General features: G+C 81.6%; 1 protein-coding gene across 1 annotated transcript in view; it reads right to left on the bottom strand.

Moving 5' to 3' along the window:
• The window catches only part of Boll (boule homolog, RNA binding protein), a 92108-nt gene extending 91865 nt beyond the window's left edge, over positions 1 to 243 (bottom strand). Inside the window, exon 1 of the mRNA XM_055616741.1 lies at positions 191 to 243. Within this exon, the coding sequence (XP_055472716.1) occupies positions 191 to 211 (21 nt within the window). The 5' untranslated portion in view covers positions 212 to 243. The remainder of the gene's footprint in view (positions 1 to 190) is intronic.
• Positions 244 to 374: the final 131 nt, after the last annotated feature.

The following is a 374-nucleotide window of genomic DNA, read 5'->3' as shown; positions in this document are numbered from 1 at the left end:
GGGGGGCCGCCCGCCGCCGGCCCGCACGGGGCCGCGCCCCGGGGCCGCCCCTTCTCACCGCCCCCCGACGGCCCGGCCTCCGCAGCGCGGTCCGTCCCCCCGCCGCGGAGCGAGCGTTTCGGCCCCGGAGCGCACCCTTCCAAGGCCCTCGGAGGCCGGGCCCGCGCAGGCTCCGGACCCCAGCACTCACCGCCCGGGACTCGGTCTCCATCGTTTTCCCTCCACTCTTGAGAGAGGCCGGAGGCGCGGAGGCAGCTCGGGTCGGAGGGCGCGTTCGCGGGCGGCGAGCCGGCGCGTCTCCCGTCGGGGACTCGCTCCCCCTGGCGGCGGCGGCGGCGGCGGCGCAGGCTCGGAGCCGGGCGAGCTGCCGGGGG

Source organism: Psammomys obesus, unplaced genomic scaffold, assembly GCF_907164565.1.
Source record: "Psammomys obesus unplaced genomic scaffold, mPsaObe1.curated_primary_1811, whole genome shotgun sequence".
NCBI classification, from domain to species: domain Eukaryota; kingdom Metazoa; phylum Chordata; class Mammalia; order Rodentia; family Muridae; genus Psammomys; species Psammomys obesus.
This window is presented reverse-complemented; position numbering and strand designations above follow the sequence as displayed.